Consider the following 21,389-nt stretch of genomic DNA (forward strand, 5'->3'; position numbering starts at 1 on the left):
CTCGTCAGAAGTATTCAGCGTTGTCCGCCGGCGGCAATACTTATGGCCCAAAAAGAATCACCCATTTTTGGGGGTAAGAATTGAGCCACAAGTTTGAGCTCCGAGCATGACGTCACGGTAGCCTGAGGCCTTCCGACGCGCTGGTTGGTTCCCGCCTCAGTCGCCCACGGGCTGCCTGAGAGAGAGGAACTCCGCCGAGTGTCCCTCTCAAATTGCGCCATTTTTTACCGAGTGTCCCGCAGTGTTTTGGCCTTCAAAACTTTGTTATGGCACCTACCCGTGAACTATCGAGTGAAATCATATCCCAGATCATTGCTCTAAAGGAGGCAGGCCACCAGACAAAGGAAATTAGTGAATTGGTTGGTGTGGCACGATCGTTGGTGTGCGCGGTTTCGGGAGGAAAACAGTGGTGAAGTTCCCACAAAGAAACCGAGGTCTGGTAGGCCTAGGAAAACTTCCCCAAGGTCTGTTAATGTTTTAAAACGTGCAGTGGAGTTTAATCCTCGTGAGTGCAAGGAAAATTAAGGAGAGCAACCGGAAGTGTTTGGTGAGGTGTCAGTGAGAACAGTGTCTCGTAGGGTGCATGAGCTTGGTTACACAAGTCACAGGCCTGTGAAAAAGCCTCTTCTCTCTAGCAGCCAGAGAATTCGTAGGCTTGCCTTTGCTAATAAATATCTAAATTGGGGTGAGGAGCAATGGTTGTCAGTGTTGTGGTCTGATGAGGCAACGTTTAGTGTTACCTGTAACAGAGGAGCATGCAAAGGTAGTGACCCACTTGACCCACGGTATGTAGAAAGCACAGTTAAACATCCTGATTCACTCATGGTATGGGGTTGTTTCTCAGGGAAGGGTTTGGGGAAGCTTGTTGTACTTCCCAAGAACCTCAGAGTGAATCAGGATGTTTACCTGGAGCTTCTGTGTGATCATTTACCAGACTCCTTCGAGCTAACAGGTGCACGAGTGTTTCAGCAGGACGGTGCACCTGCTCACAAGGCCAAATCGGTCACCAATTGGCTTCGTGACTGCGAGGTATCATTCATGACAGACTGGCCAGGAAATAGCCCAGACCTCAACCCGATTGAAAACCTCTGGTACCTCGTAAAGAAGAGTCTCCAAGGGAAGGACGTGAGCTCTCTGCCTAAGCTGGAAGCCGCCATTCGTGACTCCTGGGACAAAATACTCCAGCACCTCAGGAGCCTCGCCCTTTCACTTCCAAGACGTCTCAGGTCCGTGAAGAAACGTAAAGGCTACCCTACGAAGCACTAAAGGTAAATAAAATGCATTATTTATATGTTTTTTCAATGTTGAAAGGTTTGTTTCTCAGGAGGGACGAGGGCGCTCCATATTTCTGACGAGCACTGTATATATATATATATATATTGTATATATATATATATATATATATATATATATATATATATGTATATATATATATATATATATATATATATATATATATATATATATATATATATATATATATAATGTATATATATATATAAATATATATATTATATATATATATAATATATATATATATATATATATATATATAACATATATATTAATATATATATATATATATATATATATATATATATATATATATATATATACTGTATATATATATATATATATTATATATATATATATATATATATTGTATATATATACTCTCAACTGCTATGCGTTCAGCATCTTCCAAGACACATCAAATGCACAACCATACATGCAAAGACACTATCACGCGTCGAGTTTGAAGCACTTATTCACACGGCACTTCATGAGGTTTGCAGAGATACGATGTTAAGAACGGTAATGGTATATTCAATTAACACGGGCATTTGGAATGCATCTGAATGGATTCCTGCAGGAACACGGGCAAACAGTGACAAACCCATTGCTGAGAATATATCGTACTACAGCATTTAAAATTAGCCTAACACTGAATACTTATTAATATTGTATTTTAGAATAAATATCAATAGTTTTGAAACCTTTATAAAGAGTTAATATTTCTTATGCCAAAAAAACTGTGATGTCGATAAAGTAATCACATGTTTACAACTGAGACGGGGCTCTGACGACGGTGTGAGGAACGTTTGTGATAGTGTCCAAGTTTTGTTCCACTTAAATGTTCCTCAGCCATTCCTGATATAAGATACCATGTGATACCCCCTTTAGCTGTGGACACTAAAGAAATGGAGACAGCCAAAGAGATCTGGCGGCAACTAAGCCACTCCCAAGCCTCGGAACCCATCAAACCACCCAGAAACCACCAATCCTTATAAAAGTTTGATGGCCTTTGTAACATTTATTTATTCAAACCTTCTGTTATTATTAATATAATAATGCTTTATTTCATGTTAGAGGAGAGATTGGCAGGAAATCGTAGGCATAAAGTGGTTAAAAGTTAGAAAAATGGGCCACCAAAAAACCAATTAGAAATTTTCCCATTGATTGTTCAGTTCAGCTATCACGCGCGTTTCCTGTAACCAATTAGGCGCGATAGCAGGGGGTTGAGTGTATATATATATATATATATATACAGTAATCCCTCCAATATCCGACGTAATAAAGCCATAGACAGGTCCGAATAGTGGTCCTGTCCGGATATTGGGCCCCAGCTTATGGACTTGTACTTATGGACCCTAACTCAGAGAAACACCTATACAACTCCCTCTGGACATGCATTGCACCTATTTAAGACCCAAATCACACAATAAGGGACATAAAAGACTGAAATAAATGCAAAAGAACCATAAAATGAGGTTTTAGAGGTGAGTTTATACAATATTAAATATTCTGGGTACTTACAAGTCCCTGGCTCCTGGACTGGTTTGAACTGCCAGTTTGCAGTCCACAGTTAATCCTCTGCACTCTAGATTCTAATTTCTTAACACTGCACAACACTGTAAATTCCCCGTGTTCTAGTGAAGTAGGTATTGCAGTTTATTCACTCTTTATTCACAAAAAACAAGCACTTGTGGCTTGTACTGCTATAAGTATCTGCTCTCGATCGGAGTTTGGCTGTGACTGTTGATGATGGCGGGGTAACAGAGTTGCCAGATTGCAACGGCCACACTACCAATCTCCTCAACTTTCATTACCAAATGTAACTTTTCATTACCAAATTCGTAAAGTTACCTATTTATCCTTCACTAATTATATATCTATCTAACAATAGCCCGACTCTAAATCGCTCATGTAAAAGGGTGGCCGCAGGCAAAACGCCTCCAAGTCGCTCATGTAATCACTCTCCTTATAATTAACACCATGTTGATTATTTTCACTCTATGTAGGGTAGCAGATTAATCATAGAGACCAAACAATCCACCATCTCCACCCTGTGTATCCTCATACATGTGAAAAATCCATTTGGTAATGCATTATTCTGATTCATTACCAAACGAATTTTTCATTACCAAATTGGCCCACACTTGGTAATGAAAATACCAAATGGCAACCCTGACAGGGGAGGGGGGAGGGGGAGAAAGGAAGGGGTGAAGGGACCATGGTGTAACAGCTGTTTGGCACCACGCGGCAATTTCAAATTACGGGAGGGAAAAAAGTCAGATTTTTTTCGAATTTTTTGCGGTTTTTGGCCCATTTTGGGAATATTGGATCCCAGGACGATTATGTCCGGTCCGGTTAGTGGGGATGTTCGGATATTGGGCGTTCGGATATTAGCAACTCACGCAGTTGCTAGCGCTGGTTCGAATCCTCGCAATATTTAATCTCCCTACGTGTCAAGTGGGGTTGGTGGAGGATTAGTGCCCCTTCCTGTAAAACAATTAACTCTAAGCCCTTGACCACCCCGTTTGGGATACATGGCGTCTGGCAATGAATGAATGAATGACTATATATTTTCTGCCCTCTCTCCCCTAAGGTTCCCTCCACACATATACATCCTAACGATAGCTCCACAAACACTTGTGGCATACATCACAAACATTTCATATAAATCATAAGTTATCAACCAATGTCTTTGCAAGGTACAGTATATACCTGTCCACAGACGTCCGTGGTTGTGTGCCATATATATACAGTCAGCGCAATGGAAGTCTGGACCCTCTAATTCGCACCATATATTTGGTAGGGTCCAAGAAATATTGTAGAAAAATTCCTGTAGTTGGTGTATTTTTTTCTGGTGGTTTCTAGCGACTTAACAGGCTTACCACCAAGTGCTGTGAGTTTATGAGCTTGGTGCCTGCCTGACTTTGGATGAGAAAGCATGTCAGATTTTCTTGTCAAGCCTGGCCTTTGTTAATTTCAAAGCTCTCGTTTTCACACCCTCCTCTGCCTTAGTGAATCATTGGAGATGGGTCCCAAGCCACTAACTGATGTAGAAAAAGCCCAAATTTTAACTATGAGAGAGGAAAATGTAAAAATAAAGGATATTTGTATTCGAACTGGGTGAGGAAAATCTACCATTATGTCTTTGAAAGCAGTGATAAGAAACAGGGAAGTGAGCATGGAAGTGAAAAAGTTACTACATGACAGTATTGTGATACCAACTCTAACGTACGGAAGTGAAGCGTGGACGTTGTTGGAAGGACACAAGTCAAGAGTGAGAGCCGTGGAAATGAGTTATTTAAGAGGAGCCTGTGGAGTCACATGGAGAGACAGGCTGACGAATGAGGATATAAAGGAGCGTTGTGGTGTTGATGTGGATGTGATAGGAAGCGTTATGAGGAACACACTGAGGTGGTTTGGCCATGTGGAGAGGATGGAGGGTGAAAGACTGACGAAGAGAGTGTATGTGAGTGAGGTGGAGGGGGAAAGAGGGAGGGGGAGGCCGAGGATGAGATGGAGAGATGGGGTGGAGAGGTATATGAGAGAGGGGGGTGTGAGTTGGGAGCAGGGGAGTGAAATGGCGGGGGACAGGGCGACTTGGAGGCGATTTGTTTGTGGCCACCCCAAACGGGATTGAGGCGTCTGGCAATAGATAGATAGATAGATGTCATTCCTTGCTGCTGCGCGCCACCTGCTAAAAAACACAATTACCCAACATAAAGACAGGCTAGGACCTAAAAGGAAGACATCACCAGCTACAGACAGGTTACTGAAGCAAGCTGTGATAAAAGACCCACGTTTGACTGCTAGACAACTGAAAGATACGTACCCACAATTGCTGAAAGATGTGTCTGAAAGAACCAGACAGCATCGACTTCATACAGACTTCAAGATCCCCAGCCGTACTGCTGCGTGAAGCGTCTCCTAAATTTTTACATTTTCCTCTCTCAAAGTTAAAATTCGGGCTTTTTCTACATCAGTTAGTGTCTTGCGACCCATCTCCAATGATTCACTAAGGCAGAGGAGGGTGTGAAAATGAGAGCTTTGAAATTAACAATGGCCAGGCAGGACAAGAAAATCTGACGTGCTTTCTCATCAACAGTCAGGATGGCACTGAGCTCATAAACTCACAGCACGTGGTGGTAAGCCTGTAAAGTCGCTAGAAACCACCAGAAAAAAAATCCACCAACTACAGGAATTTTCCTACAATATTTCTTGGACCCTACCAAATATATGGTGTGAATTAGAGGGTCCAGACTTCCATTGCGCCGACTGTGTATATATATATATATATATATATATATATATATATATACAGTAGAACCTCTCTCATTCAGACTATATGGGGGGAAGGGTTGTCCGAATTAACAGATTGTCCAGACTATCAGGGTAATCTCCAGTTCATACCAAACTCTATCTACATATGGTATGTTTGTTAATTATTAACATATGTGGCATATGTCAACCCTATGTAACTGCAAAAGATGAAAGGATACTGGTACTAAAATAACAAAACTAATCATGTAAGATAGTTTTGTATTGCATAATTTACAGGTATGGCCATGACAAGAAACTAGCCTACATTTTAAATTGTAGTAAGTGACTAAGGCCCGTGTAGGCAAATAATTAATTAATTAATTAATTGTAATATTTGGAATAAAAATAAAACTTATGTAGGCAAAAAATACATTGTCATCTTTGGCATATTGATAACACCCATATGGGCAAGAAGCTAATGTTTGATGTACAAGTAAAGCACATTTAAGTACAAAAAATAACCTACAGTAATCACTAAACACTGCAGAATATTCTGACCCATTTTTGTGTAAGCAAACTCCTCCTTTTAACACCTTTATTCATTACAGAAGCTACACTTGCATTAAGGGGCATGGTAAGGAGGATTAACTTTTGAAATACAGCTAAAAAATATAAATGGTTGGTGAACTAGTTGATGGAATGAATGCTAGAATGTGTTTAAACAGGCGCCCATGTAGTGACCTAGCGTGCTCCGAGACTAAACGAATGACGATCGCTTTCCGCACCAATACTGAAAATGACTTTAGAATTACTTTCAACATAATTTTGGAGCTTATTATTTTTAAATTTTGTCTGGATTAACTGAAGTCCGGATTAAAGGGGTCCGGACCAAAGAGGTTCTACTGTATGTATACAGTAAGCCCCCGCGTTTGGCGATCCAATTAGTCTGGCGAAACTACCGCCAAATGCGAATTTCGCCAAACGCGAGTTCTTTTTACCATATAAATTGCCTATAAAGTGCCTCAATCAGTCTTTGGTCATTGCCAAAGTCCCCTTTTTGACCCCTAAAACACCATCTTTCGAGCTGAAATAAAATCTTTTGCCTTCACATATTAATACACATGTAGAAAACAGACCAATAAACAATAAATAAAGCTAATAAGACGTGATATAAAGGTTGTAACTAACCGTAAATAGAGTGAAGATAGGCTTGCTTGGCTGGGGACGTCGGAGTGGCAGTGGGGGCAGCTTAGTTGCTACCACCACTTTCCTCATCACTCTCCCCCTCCTCCCCCATAACCCCCTTAGCAACCATTTGTCTCGCTTGATCATCCACTTCATCGAAGCCAGAAAAGTCAGCATCCAGCTTAAAGAGGGCAGCGAAGCTTGGCTGGGGAGGTTGGGGATGTTGGGGTGGCTGGGGAGGTTGGGATGGCTGGGGAGGTTGCGGCTGTTCTTGTGGCTGCTTTTGGGGCTGTTCTTGTGGCACATCGAGTGGGGGGGGGGGTTATCAATGATTTCACAGTTATCATCGTCTACGGGAATGGTGGCAATGACGTCTTGGATATTGCGTTGTCTGTCCAAATTCTCTAAGAAAAACTTTGTTATTTTTGCCTGCTTTGACATTTTCAATTTTTCTTGATATTGTTCTTGGAACACTTTAATCAGCTGGCCCAGAAAAACTTTGGTTTTGTTCTCTAAATCATCATCACCATGTACCAATGCACAGAGCTCCTCCCTCATTGTGTCACAAATGCCCAACGCTTGGGATAAGATACATGTGGTGATTTGTGGTGCCTGGCTAGGAGGAGTTTCAGTTGTTTCCTGTTCCATTTCTTCGTCAGCTTCCATCATTTCCACAAGTGTTTGCTCCTTTTTTCCTGACCCCTTTTCTACCATCTCACACACACCTTCCCTGTCCACTGTCTTCATACCTGGTACCTGCTGAACAGCCTGGTTCAACGTGCGGCCGCCAGGGGACCGCCAAGTTTGAATTCAAATCGCCAAGCGCGCATTCGGTGGTCTGTGGCCACCCTACCGCCAAAAGTGAGTTTCGCCAAGTTGAAATTCGCCAAACGAGGGGGCTTACTGTATATATATATATATATATATATATATATATATATATATATATACAGGTAACTCGCACGGAACACGAGGGTTTCGTTCCTACCGTGCCGTGTTAGGTGCGAAATCGCGTATATTTAAACTACTCCGTATTTTGCTCCCTAGACCCCCCAAATGTGTTGTTTTGCTGTTATCTGTCACTAGAAAGCACTTTAAGTGGTTAGAAGGTTTATTTAATGTTATAACTCACAAATACAGTACTCCTAGCAAAACTTCCACACACAAATACTGTACGTAAACACAAGGAAACATTCCGACGCCGATCATAGGTAATAAATTAGGTTAACTGGTACCAGTGCTTTAACTTACAAGTACATACCAGAACAGTACATATTTAACTTAGAAATGCAGTACTGTGATATCGAATGATTTCAGTACATAATCTGTTAGGAATGGCTGGAAAAAAAAAATGTTATGAATACATTTTCACCTTTTTGATATATGTTTATGGTAGTTTCGAGTTATTTTTTACGTTATCGTTGTGCCCATGCTTGGAAAAGGGAGCGAAAGAGTTGAATTTTCAGTCCTAAATGAGAAAACTGCACGTCCTCCAAGGCTAGACTCTGCCACGGAAGAATAAAGTGGAGGGTCAGTCCGATTAGCAATAAGGAAGTGTGTCACAACTTCGAGCTCCCACACCACGAGAATGGCTAAAAATAGAATCGTAATGCAGTTTCAGAACGAACAATAAGTCTAATTATTACGAATACAGATGCAAAGCAGAAATAAATACGTTTACAGACAGGGAAAACGTATTTTTTCCGTCATAACATGTTCATCTTTCTCAATCATTTTACGTTCATCTTTATCATTTTACCTTGTTATTTTCGCAATATATATTGCTGTCTCGTAAACAGGGTGGTTGTTTGTGTTTTGCAAGGGAGGAAAAAGGTTGTATTTTCTGTCTGGGTCGAGATAATGGGTGTAACTATGTGTGGTTAGGCATGGCCACGAGCGAAAAAATCGTACATCCACTCATCACGATAGCCGGTGGTGAACTGACAGTCTAATGACAGATGATACTTGAGACGGTGAAGTCAAGGTCATGTCCCAGATTTTCGTTCACTTCCCGAAAGTTTTCACAGTTTTCTACAAGTTGCAAACCATTACAGCAAACCTGGGCAAATAGGTAAAGATACCAAGACAAAAATGTATTTTTCTCTTATTATAAGTCTTTAACGAACAAACAAAAAAAGCAATATTCCGACGCCGATCATGGGTAATCATATAAATCAGGTTAACTCCTTTATTTAATGCTTTAATTGCTTACAAGTACATACCAGAACAGTAAATATTTAACTTACAAATACAGTACTGTAGAAAAGCAGTACAGTAAGAGTTTAACGAACAAACAAAAACGGCAATATTCCGACGCCGATCATGGGTAATCATATAATTCGGGTTATCTGGTTACAAGGCTTTATTTAATGATTTAACTTTATTTAAGTGCTTACAAGTACAGTACATACGAGAACAGTAAATATTTAACTTACAAATACTGAACAGCACTGTGGAAAAAACGAACAAATAAAAAGCAATATTCTGACGCCTATCAGGTAAACTGGTTATAAGACTTTATTTCTTGCTTTAACGTTATTTAATAGTACTTTATGTTGCACATAAACTTACCAGAACAGTACAGTACTGTAAATATTTAACTTACAAATACTGTGCTACTGTACTCGGGAATGTCTCACTCACTGAATAATTTCCCGCCTAGATCGTCACGTAATCAAAACAAACCGCGCGCTGCGGTGACGTTCGAGGATTTGATATTTCAAAGGCCTCTCCTGCGTTAATTTGTAGTTTTCATAATGGTTTTTAAATCTTACGTTGTCTTATATGTATCCCAGCCCTTACCGTGTATAATTGCGAGCGCGTTCCGTGAGATCGTGTTCCGTGCGAGTTACCTGTATATATATATATATATATATATATATATATATATATATATATATATATATATCTATGGAGAGGTGAGAGGGTGAGAGAATGGGAGTATGGATGGGGTATATGTGCAGGAGTAGGTGAGAATGAGAGGGCAAAAGAAGGAGTGTGTATAGTTGTGAGTAAAAGATGGAAGAAGAACATAAGAGAGTATGGATCAGTTGGGTCAAGGATTGTGTGGGTAAGATTGAAAGTTGGAATACAAGTGTGGGCGATTGTATGCGTGTATGCGCCAACGCAAGATCGTGCAAGCAGAGTGAGAGAAGAGTTCTGGACAAATGTGGAAGTGTGCATGGAAAAGTTCGGAAAGAATAAGAGAGTGTTTTTGATCAGTGATATGAATGGTAAAGTAGGGAATGTGAAGGCGGATGGAATAGTTGGTGAGTGGGGTGTGCCTGCTGAGATAGATGAGAATGGCAGTGCGTTAGTGGACATTTGTGCTGGGAGGGGGTTGGTGATAGCCAATACCCTCTTCAGGCATAAAATAATCCACAGATATACATGGCGAGTGATGAGAAGGGTGGGTGGTGAACTGAATGAAAGGAAGGGAATGATTGATTATGTGTGTGTGGATGAAAGGATGCGAAGATGTGTAATGGATGCAAGAGCATATAGAGGTTGGGGGAGTGGACTTTCTGACCACTACTTGGTGGTGGCCAGAATCAAGATACAAATAAGATGGAGTAATAGAAGAAGGGAAGGACGGGAAGAAGGAGTATTTGCAAGGAGAGTGGAAAGGTTACAAGAGGATGAGAAAAGAGCAGAATATAAGAGAGAAGTGGAGGAACGATTGGGCAAATATGAATTGGAGCAGATGGGGGACGTGGAAGGTGTGTGCAGGATATTCACAGAAGAAATATGTGCAGCATGTGATGTGGTGTGTTGGATGAAGAGAAGACGGAGGGGGGTGCAAGGAACAGCGTGGTGGAATGATGAGGTGAGACAGGCTGTGGCACAAATGAAGAAAGCGTACAATGAATGGATGAGAAATAGGGGCGTGGAAGTAGTTGAGAGTCGGAAGAGAGAGTTATATGTAGAAAGAAAGAGAGAGGTGAAAAGATTAGTAAGAGAGAGTAAGAAGAGAGTGGATGAGGAATTTGGAAGGAATTTGAGTGTAAAGTGGAGAGACTGTAAGAAAATGTTCTGGAAAGAGGTGAAGAAAGTTAGACAGGGTGGAAGTGAAGTTAGCAGGGGAGCGAAAGATAAAAATGGTAGATTACTAGTGGAGAAGGGAGAAAAAGTGAGCAGATGGAGAGAGCACTTTAAGGAATTGTTGAACTTAGTGGATGGAAGTGATGGAAGTATAAGTGGCTGGGGAGTGGCTGAGAGAAGGAGGGAGGTGAGAAGACAGGAAGAAATCAGTAGGATAGAAGTTGTGGAAGCAATGAAGAAAGTTAAATTGGGGAAAGCCCCAGGAATTGATGGAGTATGTGGTGAAATGCTGAAGCATGGGGGAAAGATTGTAGTAGAATGGATGTGGAAGATGTGCAGATTGGCCTGGGAGGAAGGTGGAGTTCCGGAGGATTGGAAGTCAGGTATATTTATTCCCTTGTACAAAGGAAAAGGGGAAAAAGAAGTGTGTGGTAATCATAGGGACATTTGTCTTCTTAGTATAATAGGAAAAGTGTATGGTAGGATACTTATTGACAGAGTTAGGGAAATAACAGAGGAATTAGTTGGAGAAGAACAGGAAGGCATTAGGAAGGGAAGAGGTTGTGTAGATCAGATATTCATTCTTAGATCTTTAGTGGAAAACTTTCTAGAGAAGGGAAAGAAGTTGTATGCGGCTTTCATGGATTTGGAGAAAGCATATGACAGGGTGGATAGACAAGGATTGTGGAAAGTATTAAGAATATATGGAGTAGATGGGAAGTTGTTGAATGCTGTGAAGAGTATGTATGATGGTGCTAAGGCTGCAGTGCGTGTGGATGGTGAACTGAGTGAATTTTTCTCTTTGAAGGTTGGGTTGAAACAGGGATATGTCATGTCTCCATGGTTTTTCAATCTGTACATGGATGGGGTAATAAAAGAGGTACAAGGTGGGGTAGTGGATGTTGGAGTGGCCCTGGTGAGAGAGGGTAGTGTTTGGAAACTCCCTGTACTGTTGTTTGCAGATGATACTGTGTTGTTGAGTGAAGACGAAGGGGAGGTGCAAGGCTTGGTGGATGAGTTTGGGAGAGTGTGTAAGAAACGGAATCTAAAGGTGAATGTAAGGAAGAGTAAAGTGATGGTCTTTGAGAGAGGTGAAGTCAGTGAATGTACAGCGATGTTGGATGGTGAGGAATTGGAAAATGTGAGTACTTTTGAGCCAAGAAACCATTTACAACGCTGGGTGGTAACCATATAACCAAACCATACGTGCGTCCTATGTGTCAACAAGTGGGTTGGTGGAGGGTTAGTGCCCCTCCCTGTAAAACAAATAACTCGAAGTCAGTGGCCACCCCTTACGGGATTATGGCGTTTGGCAATAGATGGAGTGTATTTAAGTACTTGGGTAGTGTGATGAGTAAGGATGGAGGTTTGGAGGGTGAAGTGCTTGAAAGGGTACAGCAGGGAAGAAAGGTTGCTGGTTCCTTGAAAGTAGTGATAAGAAATAGGGAAGTGAGCATGGAAGTGAAAAAGTTACTACTTGACAGTATTGTGATACCAACTCTAATGTATGGAAGTGGGGCTTGGACGTTGTTGGAAGGGCACAAGTTAAGAGTGAGAGCAGTGGAAATGAGTTATTTAAGAGGAGCCTGTGGAGTCACATGGAGAAACAGGCTGACAAATGAGGATATAAAGGAGTGTTGTGGTGTGGATGTGATAGGAAGTGTTAGGAGGAATACACTGAGGTGGTTTGGCCATGTGGAGAGGATGGAGGGTGAAAGACTGATGAAGAGAGTGTATGTGAGTGAAGTGGAGGGGGGGAGAGGGAGGGGGAGGCCAAGGATGAGATGGAGGGATGGGGTGGAGCGGTATATGGGAGAGGGGGGTGTGAGCTGGGAGCAGGGCAATGAAATGGCAGGGGACAGGGCGACGTGGAGGCAATTTGTTTGTGGCCACCCTGTATGGGATTGAGGCATCTGGCAATAGATAGATAGATAGATACTGTATGTGTATATGTATATATATATATACAGTGGTTTCTCGAGTTTCGACAGTTTAGAATTCAAATGAATCAAATTTCGATGCATTTTGGAGTGGTCTGCCTACCTCACGTTTTGATGCTCTCAGGGCCAGATTCCAACCAAAACAAGCAAAGATAATATTTTTGATGCAAACCAAAATGCTAGAAGTGAAGGAAAATTATAAGAAAAAGTATGAGCCTAACCTAATATTGTATGTGACATGTCAAGAACAGAATGAAAATCAACATTATTTATTCATATGTGGAGCACACGATGATAAGGTTCCGAGACAATTCACCGTCAAGTCAATTCGCCGTCAGATAATTCCCCGTCAAAACATGGACGTTTTCCCGTCAGGACAATTCGCACCCTGGACTATTCCCCGTCATTCTATAAATATCTATCTATCTAGCTGTAGCCCGACGCCCTAATCACGCAAAGGGTAGCCGCAGACAAAACGCCTCCAAGTCGCTCTGTCACCCGTCATCCGACTACCCTCCCCCCAACTCACCCCCCCCTCCCTCATATACCTCTCAACTCCATCCCTCCACCTCATCCTCGGTCTACCTCTCCCTCTCCCTTCCCCCACCTCACCCACACACACCCTCTTAGTCAGTCTTTCATTCTCCATTCTCTCCACATGTCCAAACCACCTCAGTGTATTTCTCCTAATCTTCTCAACCACATCCACATCCACCCCACAGCGTTCCTTCACTTCTTCATTCGTCAACCTGTCCCTCCACGTCACTCCACATGCTCCTCTCAAGTAACTCATTTCCACTGCTCTCACTCTTGACTTGTTCCCCTCTTGTAAGGTCCATGCCTCGCTTCCATACGTCAGGGTAGGGATCACAATACTATCATGCAGTGACTTCTTAACTTCCATACTCACCTCCTTATTTCTCATCACTGCTCTCAGTGTACCAACAGCCTTCCTTCCCTGCTGTACCCTTTCACGCACTTCATCCCCCAAAGTTCCATCCTTACTCAACACACTACCCAAGTACTTGAATGCACTCACATTCTCCATATCCTCACCATCCAACCTCACTGCACACTCTGTGACTTCATTCCTCTCAAACACCATAACTTTACTTTTGTTTACATTAGCTTTCAGATTCCTCCTCCTACACACTGTCCCAAATTCATTCACCAAACCTTGCAACTCCCATTCATCTTCACTCAACAGCACTGTATCATCAGTAAACAGCAACACCGAAATCTTCCAAATCTCACCCTCATTCATTAGAGCCACCCCCGCATCCACTGCCCTACCCTGCACCTCCTTTACAACCCCATCCATGTATATATTAAACAGCCATGGAGACATCACACAACCCTGTTTCAGTCCCACATTGAGATCAAAGAACTCACTCAGCTCACCATCCATTCGCACTGTAGCCCTAGCTCCCTCATACATACTCTTCACAGCACTCAACAATTTCCCCTCTACTCCATATATTCTTAATACCTTCCACATACCTTGCCTATCTATTCTGTCATAAGCTTTCTCCAAGTCCATGAAGGCAGCATACACTTTCCTTCCCTTCTCTAGATACTTCTCCACTAAACATCTTAGAACAAATATCTGATCTACACACCCTTTTCCCTTCCTAAATCCCCCTTGTTCTTCTCAAACTAGCTCCTCTGTCATATGCCTAACCCTATCAATGAGTATTCTACCATATATTTTACCAGTCACACTAAGTAGGCAAATACCCCTATGGTTACCACATACTTCTCTCTCTCCTTTTCCTTTGCATAAAGGAACAATTATACCTGATTTCCGGTCCTCTGGAACCCTTCCCTCTTCCCAAGCCAATCTACACAGCTTCCATATCCACTCCACAACAATCTCACCCCCATACCTAAGCATTTCACCACACACTCCATCAATTCCTGGGGCCTTTCGCAACTTAATATTCTTCATCGCTTCCACTACTTCCGCTCTACTGATCTCTTCCTCCCTCCTCTCATCTCTTCTTCTCCCAGCCATTCCCCAACCACTTATACTCGCACTGTTCTCACTCTCCACATTCAACAAATCCTCAAAGTGCTCCTTCCATCTCCTCAGTTTCTCTCTCTTCTCCACCAACAATCTATTATTCCTATCTTTCACTCCCCTACTATTTCCCCTTTCACACTGCCTTACTTTCTTTACCTCCTTCCAAAACAATTTTTTACTCTCCCTCCATTTCACACTCAGATTCCTCCCAAACTCTTCATCCACTTTCTTTTTACTCTCCTTCACCAGTCTCTTAACCTCCCTTCTCCTGCTCACATATACCTCTCTCTTCTCTCTCTCATCTTCTCCCCTACCTCTACTCGCTAACCATTCACTATATGCCTTCTTCTTTTGTTCCACAGCTCGTTTCACCTCATCATTCCACCATGCTGTCCCTTGCACACTCTTGCATCTCCTCCTCACTCCACAAACCGCCTCACACGCTGCGCCTATCTCTTCCGTGAATATCTTACATAGGTCTTCCACCCCTTCCATCTGCTCTAGCTCATACCTTCCCCGTCTTTCTTCCACTATGCTCTTATACTCCGTCATTTTCTCACTGTCTTGCAATTTCTTCACTCTTCTCACAGGAGTTGCTTCCTCCTGTCTTCCCCTTCGTCTCCTCAACCACTTTCTTTGCCGCTCTGCCTTGGCCATCGCTAAGTGATGGTCCGAGACTCCATAAGTACAAGTCTATAAGCTGGGGCCCAATATCCGGACAGGACCACTATCCGGACCTGCCTATGGCTCTATTACGTGGGATATTGGAGAGATTACTTAAATATATATATATATATATATATATATATATACACATACAGGGTGTCCACAAAAACACTCCCTGATTTCAAACAGGTATAACATGTACCTTTATTGTAATAATCTTTCACAGTTAGTAGCTTCAGATGCAGGATTTCATTCAGTTTCACATGGTATAGGGTAGCATTAAAGGCACTCAATGTGCGCCCCTCTGGTTGCTCGGCAAACATCGATGCGATAGTCCAGTTCGGTCCAGATTTGTCGTGCTGGACGAGATGATCAGGTGTTCTGCAAGTGGCCTGCGAAGTCACCGGACCTAACTGTTTGTGACTTCTTTCTTTGGGGGTATGTGAAGAGCACAGTTTACATACCACCTCTACCTGCAACCCTGGAGGAGCTGAAAATTTCGATCACTGAAGCAGTTTGCATGATAACTCCAGATATGCTGCAGAGCGTCTGGACCGAACTGGACTATCGCATCGATGTTTGCCGAGCAACCAGAGGGGCGCACATTGAGTGCCTTAAATGCTACCCTATACCACAAGAAACTGAATGAAATCCTGCATCTGAAGCTACTAACTGTGAAAGATTATTACAATAAAGTTACATGTTATACCTGTTTGAAATCAGGGAGTGTTTTTGTGGACACCCTGTATATATACACATAAAGCTTTTAGATCAGATAATGAAGGTAATGGAGAGAGTTTTAGAAGGTATGATTAGAGAAAGAGTGAATATTAATGAGATGCAGTTTGAGTTTATGCCAGGCAGGGGGACCACTGATGCTATATTCATTGTTCGACAGCTTCAGGAAAAATATATTGGTAGGAAAAGGGATCTTTATTTTGTTTTTGTTGATTTGGAAAAGGCCTTTGATGGAGTCCCTAGAGAGGTGGTGAAGTGGGCAATGAGAAAGCTTGGCTTGGAGGAGTTGCTGGTTAGGGTGGTTATGGCTATGTATGTGGGTGCTCACACCCAGGTAAGAGTGAATGGAGATTTGAGTGATAAGTTTTCCGCATCCACACAAGACTCTCAGAGGTGGCTATCAGAAATGTAATTGTAGCAAAATCAAAGCCAGTTTTTAAATGTTTTTCCGGAAGTGGGTACAGTACTGTATACCTTTTGATTATCGTTTTAGAAGTTTATGATACAACAAATAGTCGTATAACGAGACTAGACTGTATTTCTAAGGCAGGCACTGGCAGCTTCATCTTGCCAACCCACCAGTCACCTGCTTTTGGCTCTACCCATTTCCATCTGTGCATCTCACTCTGACTTTTAACAAATAACAAAATATTCTTACTGTCTGTAGCTCCTGTGGAAAATAATAAAATGTTTACCCAAATATGCACCAGGAGGTGCCAGCCTGTCTTTGTTATCGTATATATGTAGCTAGCTGCCTGCTTTCAGTTCTGCTTATTCCCATGTGACTGAAGCTTCTAACTTTCACTTGTAATAAATAACAAATTTATCTGTAGCTTCTGTGGAAAATAATAAAATATTTGCATAAATATGCACCAGTTGGTGCCAACGTGTCTTTTTTATTACTGTTTGTACGTAGCTAGTCACTAGCTTTCAGCTCGGCTCTTCTCATTTCCATCTGTTCATCTCTCTCATCTTTAATAAGGAACAATATTCTTAGTGTCTGTAACTGAACAAGTATTCAGTGCAAATGAGACAGGCCTGTGGTAAAGTGGCTTGCATTAACCCCGTAACAGTGGGGCGTCACTTTCGTGATGCTTGGGAGCAAGGGATCATACTGCGGGGCTTCACTTTTGTGTTTCTGTGTTATTGTGAGTTCGCCCTGGCTTTCAAGTGGTGGCTTGTATCATCTATCAGTACTGCCAATGTCCAACACTAGTCAGCACTCCTAATCTCATCTGTACTCCCATCCATTGTTGACAATTCAGCCATTTCTCCCTGTTCTTGACTCCCCTCCCTACCTCCCCTCCATTACCCTCTCCTCTCGCTTGCCTGACACGCTGCCGGTGAATGAGTCCGGAATGATGTGTTAGGAAATGAAATATAAAACTATCAACTGCAGTCAAGCAGTTGCCCCTGCAAGCCCATCTCATGCAGTGAAACAGTGCTTCTTCGGGGTGGACAGCATTTCATCATTGCAAAGCACAAGGAATAATGTAGAGGTTTGGTTCCTGGATGGATGCCACATTTGCATCTCTCCATTCAGTTAATGAGCTCCATATCACCCTTTTATTTGGGTACCACCTAACATTGGAAAAGGTTTCCTGAGGTGGAAACAATTAGGTTTGTCACCCAGTGCAGAGCTTCCTGTGGAAGAATAGGCAGCACTACGTCAGGTGAATAGATGATGGTCACCATCACCCACCACTAGCATCAGGAAGAGTGATACAAGAATAGGGAAGCAAGCACGGAAGTAAAAAAGCCATTGCCTGACAGTAATGTACTAATACTGTGATCACTACTCTAGCATATGGAAATTAATTTTGGACCTTGTTATAAGGATATTAGTCAAAAGTGAGAGCAGTTGAAATTGGGAGCAGCATGTGGAGTTAAAAAAGAGAGACAGACAGACAAATGAGGAAGTAAGGAGTGCTGTGGTGTGATGTGAATGTGCTAGAAAGCATTTAAAGGAATATTTTGAGATAGTTTAGTTACAAGGAGAGGATGAAGATTGAGAGACTGACTAGTAGAGTATGTGAGTGAGGTCAAGGGAGAGAGGGGGAGGGGGAAAGGGAGACTGAGGATGAGATGGAGGGATGGGGTGAAGAGGTATATGAGAGAGAGGGGAGTTGACAGAGGATAGAGTGACATGGAAGTGATTCATTTGGGGCCATCCGTTATGGGACTGAGACATTGGATGATAGATATATAGGTAGTAGCATATAAAGGACAGCATTTGAAGTCTCGCATTCACTTGTTCTATGCATTTTGCAATAAAATAAAGAAATTCATGCCTAGATTTCAGTGATGCAGTAAAGATTTATTGTATTCTCCAAATATTAGCAGTTGTGTACAGTATAATGGGACATCATTATGACTGCAATGTCTAAAAAGGGCAAGTGAATATTGATTTGAAGACAGGAAGAAAAGAGGAATAACTTACTCCAAGTTTTGATCAGAAGACAGTTTTGCTTAGTTGATATTTTCCGAGAAAAACTAGGTATTTGTAGCATTGAATGCAAGTTGAAGATAAATACTGTATTTTTTCAGGACAAGCTGTTGGACAGCTACTTGAACACAGGCAGCTTTACCAAGGAGAATGATTTGCCAGAGTACCAAGGTCGATCAATGCCGAGAAGACCCTACTCTTTAATCAACATCATTATGTGGGCCACCTTTGTCCTCTCCCAGATCCTTCGCTTCTATTACAACCTCATTGTCAGCGGATCTCTCCTGTCGCTTTCATTTGCTGTTGGCATTGTCATCTTTGGTAAGTTGTTGTTTTACCTTTATTATATTATTAATGTAAATGGTGATGTAATGTGGGAGGCATTTTCATTATTTTTTGGACTTAAGAATGAAAATGTAGAAATTAGAATGACATGCAATATTTTAAAAATTGCTTTGTTGTCCTAACTGTACTCTAACATTTATGCATATGCCTGTACCATACATTGTCTCGCTCATTCTGTATTAACACACAAGGAGCCAACACATGGTGGTACTGTGCATCCTGGATGGAGCAGCTGTGGTATCCATCCAATAACCATCCTCCTCATATTTTCCTGCATCTTATCATGGGAAGGATCCTGGTCTGACCTGGGTCACTCATTGTCTACCATATGAGGGTGCAGGATCACTACACAGTGTATTTACTGTCCTGTAACTGTAGGGTGGCCCCGCAAAAAGCCGTTGCTTAGTTGTATTTAACAGGTCTACTTGGCTGAACAGAGATTAGAGGTAAGCAATAGGCACAGCAACAATTGATTCCCAACTTGTATTAACAAAAAAGTATGACAGAGAAGATAAGGATAAGTTTTAATAAGATCATCGGGCAAGAGTGGTTGAACACAGTGCCTAGTTGTTCCATTGTTTGTGATGGAGCTTCTGAATATTGGTATGGGTCTGCTTTGTTTTGGTTTGCCAGGGAAAAGCAATGATGGTCATAGTCTGAAGGACATGTTGTAAAAAAGGAAAGTCATGCATAAGTTGTATGTTATGGCAGTATTGTAACCAATGGAGTTTACTAAGTGACATAGTGGCTGCTGCTATAACCTTTCAACCTCACCAATATTTTGACCTTGAACGTTCTCACATGCGGATGGAAATCACAAAATTGCCTGTTTCCAAGGCCTTATATCTTGGCCAGTGTTAGGCCTAGAATATTCAGTAAACAGCCAAAAGACTCACCATTCCTTCATATTTCCACTGCATATAACTCCTGAAGGCCAGGCACTGGTGTTCAGGAATGAGGAGATGATGAATGGGGTAACTTTTTGTGTTGCACACTGACTGTGTCCCAAGGCATGCTCACATCCCTGGTTAAGACGTGCTGGCTAGCCGATCATTTCCCAGCCACTGGCCCTTCCCTAGGTGCACTGTGCTTAGTGGTGTATGGGGAAGAGGCAAAAAGGGCTATAAACTTCACTGTTGCTGCACTTACTTGAAACACTTATCTAAAACACTTATAACACTTATCATAACTTACCTTATGGCTAATTTTCTTTGGAGTAGCTTCACAAATCATACAGCTTACCAGTACTTCTCTAATTTTATATGCTGATACAAATATACAAATCAGTTCCTTACATTTCTATTTTCTTGGCTGTACTTTTCAATAGCCATGTTTTTATTTCACGTATTCACACTCATCTTAAATGTCGGGACCAACTGCCTAGCCCCGGGCTCCTACGCTCCTCATGGGGCAATGTAGGATTGGATGATGGATGGATGGATGGATCGTTAGTTCATACAAATTTGCTGAGGCACTTTTTCTAATTACACACGCCATATACACACACTCTTATATACACTATTTACAAATCCCCATACACCTGTGCTTAGTAGGTTATGAGCCATTGATAATTGAAAAAGAACACTAGGCACGGGTGATGCAGGGTGGAGCAGTGATGAAGGGCTGTGCATGGGTTCCATATGTCTTGACTCGCTTGGCAAATATTTTCCTCTTGACTTTTGTGCTCCCCCACCCTGCTTACCTTCAGAATCCTCTGATGACCACCCTGACTCATCAGAAGGGTGGGGTGGTGCAGAGTAGGCTGCAGGGTTGTCGGGGTCACTGGCATGAGGTGCGAGTGGACGGGTGAATCAAATTGGACAAGATGGAAGCAGAAATCATTGTCCATGTACTAGTCCTGTACTCGGATGACCAAAACTGGCAACTCACAGCCACCCCAGTGCCCAGGAGAGTGTGGTGGTGATGGTGGTGGTGGTGGTGGGGGGGCTTCAAACAGTGGTGGGAAAGTGCTGTCGGATCGGTCCGACACCCAAGGCACATGGGTTAAAAAGCTCAGATTTGGAAAGTTTTGTATGCTGTTGGATTAGCTCATTTATGGCACCTCCATTTGGGTCACCTTCCCTAGGGAGATAGTCAAGTTATACTCCACCTGCATGTGATGACCTCACAGACACTGTTTTATTTTTATTAATTTCTCTCCCTTCCCCATTTACTTCCTTTCTTCCAGGGTACAGTAGCATTAATGAGGGCAGCACTGCCTGGACTTACCCCAGATAGTGTTATTTCTAATGTTTCCATATTTTTTGGCTGTGCACCATGTTGTGAATTCTTCATTAAAGTGAGCTATCAACCTCCGTGCCCATGTTGCAGTTTGTCTTTGATGGAGAGTGCACAAGCATTGAAGTGTGCTTACCGTTACGAGTAATTTCCCCTTCCTTATAAAAATCAGGACTCAGGTGATTTAGAGCCACTGGCAGGGCTTCCACTGGAT

The 21,389-nt window shown here is 42.1% G+C and overlaps 1 protein-coding gene across 1 annotated transcript in view; it reads left to right on the top strand.

The window, feature by feature from the left end:
- The window catches only part of LOC145405307 (1-acyl-sn-glycerol-3-phosphate acyltransferase delta-like), a 40,993-nt gene that overhangs the window by 5,704 nt on the left and 13,900 nt on the right, over positions 1-21,389 (top strand). Inside the window, exon 2 of the mRNA XM_080276728.1 lies at positions 18,694-18,913. Coding sequence (XP_080132854.1) covers positions 18,694-18,913 — 220 coding nt within the window. The remainder of the gene's footprint in view (positions 1-18,693; positions 18,914-21,389) is intronic.

This window comes from Coenobita brevimanus, chromosome 66, assembly GCF_032717465.1.
Source record: "Coenobita brevimanus isolate Jiangsu-jjx chromosome 66, ASM3271746v2, whole genome shotgun sequence".
NCBI lineage: Eukaryota > Metazoa > Arthropoda > Malacostraca > Decapoda > Coenobitidae > Coenobita > Coenobita brevimanus.